The 6,486-nt window shown below is 36.7% G+C and overlaps 1 protein-coding gene across 1 annotated transcript; it reads right to left on the reverse strand.

The window, feature by feature from the left end:
* Window positions 1-1,517: 1,517 nt before the first annotated feature.
* LG01H2orf66 (linkage group 01 C2orf66 homolog) lies at window positions 1,518-5,390 on the reverse strand. The gene is made up of 3 exons (XM_019741294.2): window positions 5,246-5,390; window positions 3,955-4,153; window positions 1,518-2,558 (listed from the first exon to the last, which is right to left on the reverse strand). The coding sequence occupies exons 1-2, from the start codon at window positions 5,360-5,362 to the stop codon at window positions 3,974-3,976; spliced, it is 297 nt and encodes a 98-aa protein (XP_019596853.2). The 5' UTR covers window positions 5,363-5,390; the 3' UTR covers window positions 1,518-2,558; window positions 3,955-3,973.
* Window positions 5,391-6,486: the final 1,096 nt, after the last annotated feature.

The raw sequence follows: 6,486 nt of genomic DNA on the forward strand, positions 1-6,486 counted from the left end.
TCACTTTTCTATAAAGGCTTGTGACAGCTTTCATCCAGGACTGTCTTTTCAAGGATGTCTGTAGAACAAACAGCCTTGAAAGATAGAGATATTGTCTCCCTCTGGGCTAGAGAGAAGATTTGTTGCCTGACTAGTATAATAAAGATAATGTTTCTCTCTGGGGCAAATGTTGAGCTTGTTTGCTAGTAAACCTCTAATAAGAGTGGGTATTTCCTATGTTTGGGGTTCCTCCGCTGTGGTACAAACCCACTTGTGCACAGTATACACCAGGACCCACCTCCATATGGCCCCATGATACTTAGGGGATAAGGAGAACCAAGGCGAATGTAAAACTCATGCTTCCTACTGCACCATGAGTAATCAAGTCCCTTGCTTCAGACCCAGGAGTCTCACGTGTCTGCCAGGATCTGAGAAACTACAGCAGGATAACATGTAGCTTACAAGTAGCGTAAAACCTCATACCCTTAACAGTTCTTTACCACCCTATATCTGGGATAGGGGACAATAGGCCATGTCCTAGGCATGGGGAATGTGGTGCTCATCAAAGAAGAACGTCAGTGTTGAGAGGCTGTCAACGTAAGAAATGCCCAAACCTGTAGAGAATTTTTATGAGTTTATTTGAGCCAAACTGACCACATATGCCAGTGAGCAAGATCTCAAACACTCTAGAGAATAACAGCTTTGCAGCTTCCTTTATGCATTTGAAATTAAGGAGGGAAGGTAAGGAAGATTACATAGAGGTGGGAGAAAGCAAGGTGGGGATTGGATTACAGGACAGTTAATGAAATTATGTGCTCTCTTGAGGGTGGTTAGGGCTTATTTCAAAGCTGTTTAACCTAGATGCACAGAAACATTGGACAGGGCTTGCTTAAGGCAAAGATAAACCTTTCACTGAAAAGTTATATGCCTGGGGTGTGACTATCTACCATGACCTGCCCAGTTAGAAATTTGTGATCTGATCATCCTGTGAGATTGCTTTCCATAGAACTCCCTTTTTCCCCCCATCCACAAGGACCTATGTAGAGAAGCACCCATGGATCCCTTGAGAGCCTAGATCACCTGCAGAACATTTATTTCTAGAGGAAACACTATACTTTGCTATTTTCCTATCAATGGTTCTCAGCTAAGAGCAAAATCAATTCCCCAGTGGGCTTTTAGAAATGTGTGAAGGGAGGTTTGGTTATTAAAATAATAGGTCAGGGGTGGGAAAACTACTAATATATAGTGTATGAGGAGCAGGTGTGCTAAATGGTCACATACAATGAGCAGAACTGGACCGTGGCGAAGCACTCCCTATTTCTCTACCATTTATCTGAATAGGTTATATTTTTATGAGGAATAGCTCATCAATAATTCCTTATATATTTCAAATGGTAAAAAAAATATTCTTGACATTAACTAGAATCAGCTTCCATTGCTGTGTGAATAATAGCAGAATAGCACACATTTGCTTCAATTCAACAAGTATTTATTGAACATTTGCTATATGCTAGGCATTGTGTTAAGTGTTGGAGAAATAAAAATGGTTTACAAAGACCTCACAACTGTCCAGTGAAAACAGACACATATGCAACTAATTACAACAGAACATATTAAACCAGGCATAGAATTTGTTCTTGCATGTTGCTACACTTGATATTCAATATCAATCATCCATAAGAAAGCCACAGAAAACTAATCAGGAATGTACAGACTAGTGTTATTAGGACACAGAAGTTTCTTTCTAGTACAGTGTTCCTTTTGCAGGAATCACAGAGAAAATGGTGCAGTTCTCCATAAAGATACAGGAAGAGTAGTGATTCCAAATGAGAATGTGAGAATCAGAACAAGTCAGCCCCAGCAGGGAGGGAAGGGAGAAGGTAGGCTGTAATTCATACCAGTTTCTACTCTCCCTTCTTGAGGAGGCCGTGTACCAGAGCTGAGACGTGGCTAGGGTATTTTGGCGTAGCACAATGTCCACCTCTGAACATAGTGGCAGAGAACATCTCCCAGAGACGCTAGCAACTCCTAGAATCCCATGTTTCTTTGCTTTCTATTTCAACTTAATTATGGATATTTATCACTTATCTTTCTTGGTATGAAACTATGACTAGGAGTCTTCCAATAGCATATGCTGAAAGTGCAAATGCATCTTTTTTCTAGGAAAAAGACAAATTTTAAGCCCAAGTCCCTATTACATATAATGGACTAAAGTAAAAACAAACAATGTCCCTTTCAAATAAAAATATTAATGAAAAGTAATAAACACATGTAAGATAAGCTTAAAGGAAACATGTGATTTAGAAGATCATCATTTCTTCTGACTTTATGGTATTTTTTGTAACTCTTGCAAATATATGCAGTGCTCTACATGGATATTTATGGTTATAAAGTGGAAGAAACACCAAAAACATACACATAAGTTGCATAAATCCCAAAGGCAAGCATTTTATATGTAAACTTGGAAATGTAAAATAAATTCATTACAAATTGACGAAAGTGGAGGGGAAAAATGTTTAGCCATGACCATGATTGAATTTTTCTAATAAGAAGCTTCATCTGTAGTTTTAAAAAGACATCTGAAAAAAGGAGAAAATATCATATATAACATAGAAATTGAAGACTGTACAATTAATACAAAGATCAGCATCCTTCAATGAAAAATCTTTTTGTCTTCATTTTCTAATCAGAGATATTAGAGAAGGAGAGGTTATAAATATGAAATATTCTCCAAATCAGAAGCTTCACTTCTTTCACAAAGCTAAGTAATTCCCCTTATAATACAATATCACCAACTTGGTGCTTTTTCTGTTCCCTGCGCTTAAACATGACCTCATTCCACACTCACATGAAAGTATATATTTGATATTTTGTCTGATCTTTTCTATGAGTTGGAGATTAGTATCTGCAATTTATAGATGAAACTAGGCTTACAAGCATTATGCAATACTACTTCATACCAAAGTAGGTACTGTGGTATTAATAGCTATTCTCTGTTTTAGTGTCTGATAAACTAGGGCCTAAGTGTAAAAAGCAGTCAAGGGAACCCTTCATTAACATCTTTCTGTTCACTCTTTTTTTTTCTTATTGTAGAACAATGCATATGCCACAGGTATGTTTCATCTTCTTTTTAGAATAACATCATTATTTTTTTAAATCATCACATTTGAAAGAACTGACAATCAAACTCCTTTCATATGCACAATAAAGTGTAACAGCAGTATGCTTCCTCACAATATTATTCCTACCTTGTGGACGAATGGGAATAGCTTTTAATTTTGATTCAGTTCCCTGCATTATTCAGCTGAACAAAAACCCAATAGATTAGAATTAGAATGTATTTTCTTGGAATACCCCATATCTGTTTATTTTTTTAATGGTAGGTATTTATTTGATAGGAGTGCTAAAGTAATAAGAATAATAAAACTCCTATCTTAAATATAAACAAATTAAAAAATTTTTCCTGTGAGACAAATCCATTTTTACTAATATTTTATCATTTTTTTCCTCTAGATGAGGAAGTTCAAGCTCAAACTATGCTTGCTGCTTTCTCCTAAAAAAAACCATTCTTTTAACTTTACTTTCTATTTAATGCAACTGCACAATTTGACATAATTTCTTTTTATATGATTTTCCACTTAACTTGGCTATATGACCTCACCTGAAAAAAGCGTATAGATAAAAGTGTGTGGCATTCTATTACATTTAATAATCATATTAAGAGGGATAATTCTATTTTAATATATTTCTTCCTCGAAATCTATGCTTCAAAATTCATAACTGTCATTTCTTTTTAAAACCAGATCATGAAATACCTGAACCATATCCAAATTTTACCGATGATGAATATCTTCTGAACTAAGCACTTACTTCTATAAGAAACTAATATCATTTTTCAAATAAATACTTTCAAAATCTCTTTATGACTGAGTTGTATGTTTGGACAGATCCTGGGAATAAAGAAGTAACTTTTACCTGCTCTCAGAAGAAACATTCAGCCTTTCAGGTAATTGGGAAAGGAGTTTTTCTGCTCTTCATAATCTGCAAATGCAGAAGCAATAAGTTCTGATTGGAAAGAGAGAGGTCTGGGATTCTCATTCATGGAAAATATATTTGGAAACCTTTCAAGATCAAGACCTCTTTCCTTAAAATATGCCTGAAGGGTTCTGAAAAACTGAAGAGAGAAAGAAAACATTCAGTTACCATATATGAATTAAACACCAAAAAATGTCCCCTTTGTTTTCCCCACTGAATTGACTTTAGGGCTTATCTAGGAGGCAAGAGTTGAAAACCTCAGACATAGAAGCCCAGTTTTGGCTGCTTTTCCTCCCCCTCTGCTGTCCTCCAGCCTGCCTTGTGTCTGACATTTCAACCCTAAACAAGATGATAATTCACCATTCATGGTGGAAATCGAGAGAGGAATATCAATTATTTAGCAGCACCACTGTCAGAGGGTTCGTTGTAAACCACGCCTGAGTAGCAATGTCAGAGATGAAATTGAAGTCCACAGTGATCAGAGCTTGGCACCTCTTCTCTGACTGAAAATAAGACCCCAGTCATTGTCTTCTGAAATAGTTTTTTTCCAGACATGAGTTTTTTTGCTTTCCTTTAGGAAATAAATACATAGAAGCTGAGCAAAGGGCTATTTGATTGTTTTAATCCTCTATTGTTAATATTTCACATCATTTCCCTTGGGGAAACTGTATTTTGAAATAGCAGTGCCAGCAGTTTTATTGTATTTGGCATATTTTTTAAAAAGAGTATTTTTACAGATATTTTCAATTCTATTTCTTAGATAACTTTCTGTTGAAAATAATGCCTAGTAAATTGATAAGAATTCAGGTCAACTTTCATTTTTTTGCAATTGTGCTTTGCAAGTGTTGCTTATCTGAGAATCTGTTTTATTATCAGTTCAATCTAAGCTGTGCAAAACGCAATTCCCTGGCACACTTTTGATTTTGTATACATGCTAAAAATCAAGGTTATAAAGTCAATGTGTATACACGATCATTTACAAATGTAATGTGCTATGTGTGTATAAGATGATTTCTAAATATAAATTTGTTTCTCCATACAGAAACAAAGTAAATTGGCCAGAGGAACAATAGGATGCCAGCTAACAAAACTCTCATCTGATCCTGCTGGCGGAATCTTCTCAGCCCTTGATAGCCTCCTCTGCACTGTGCTCTAGCAGAATACAGTGCACATACATCCAGAGATGCTGATTTCACCCTGTAGCCCAGCATGTCCCAATGAAAGTTCTCACCAGATCTCGGTTTCTGGGGTTGCTGAGTGGCTTCCATTTCTCTGTGTTTCTCATGGCTCCGTGCACAGGCCCAAGTAGCACCAGGGCAACACACAGCAGCAGGAATGCTTTGGGCATGGTGGAATGAAGCTGAGTGAAAGGAAGGATGAGGAAATGTCCTGGAGAGAGAGAGAGAGAGAGAGAGAGAGAGAGAGAGAGAGAGAGAGAGAGAGAGAGAGAGAGGCGAGAGAAAGCAGAAAAGAGAAACAGGAAGCATCTTTAAAGGAAGACAAGAAAGAAGAAATAATATATTGGTTCACCTGAATTTTGCAGCCTTCCTTTTTTCCCGATTCATTTGCACATGAGATTTCCAAAATCCAATTGATTAGCTTAAAGGATTCCATGATGATGAGAACATTCATTATACACTGATAAGCAAAGTAATTATGAATACAACCTACAAAGTTTGAGTATGCCTTTTTATCTTTGAAAAAATACACTTTGTTATCTTCAAAGAAAGTGAAATTCTTAAACAAACAAACAAACAAAACACCCAAAACCAATCTTAAATTACTGATAAGTGTTAAGATAGGAGTCTCAACAGAAAGAGAGAGAGAGAGAGAGAGAGAGAGAGACCCAAACTGAGAAATGCACCTTACACACACGTCTGAGACAGACGCACACCACACCAGCATAAGTAAAGATTGTCTCCCACCCCAAGGTGTGAAATGGAAGCAAAACACATATTAAGGGCTAGCAAAGCTTACCGGGAATTTGGGTTGGGCTGGCCCTGGTTGTTATCCTGCAGTACATGGGAATTCATGGTTTCTTATAACCAGTGGATTGGCTGCAGGTGGGAGTCACTGACATGAGCAGAAGGAGTTCAAAAATAATGCTTCCATTTTCATCTGCAGCACAAAGACCCTTGAGAACCACATCTTCAAGCTCCTTCAGGGGTAACCAATTTGTCTTATAAATATAGCAACCACTGAACATTTTATGTGGATTTTACAAAACACACAAGGCACTTCCACACAGCAAAGAGGCTTTTTCATTTTTTTACTTTTAAGAGGTGTATACACAGCAGCTGGGACTATGAAGATGATTATACCATCTAATAGAATTATTTTTGGAGATGTCATCTTCTGAAATTAACAGCATTTTTTGAACAGGAAATTCTATTGCAAGAGACAAAATTGCTCTTTTTATGACCTACCCCTTATATTTCTTCTGAGAACCTCAGGAATCTTTCCAAGTTTTAA

The sequence above is a fragment of the Rhinolophus sinicus genome, linkage group LG01 (genome assembly GCF_036562045.2).
Source record: "Rhinolophus sinicus isolate RSC01 linkage group LG01, ASM3656204v1, whole genome shotgun sequence".
Classification (NCBI taxonomy): Eukaryota; Metazoa; Chordata; class Mammalia; order Chiroptera; family Rhinolophidae; genus Rhinolophus; species Rhinolophus sinicus.

Coding starts and splice junctions, on each gene's coding strand:
- LG01H2orf66 (XM_019741294.2), bottom strand. CDS start 5,362: ATGCCCAAAGCATTCCTGCTGCTGTGTGTTGCCCTGGTGCTACTTGGG. Junction 4,154..5,245: donor ACCCCAGAAACCGAGATCTG/GTGAGAACTTTC, acceptor TTCTCTCTTCAG/TTTTTCAGAACCCTTCAGGC.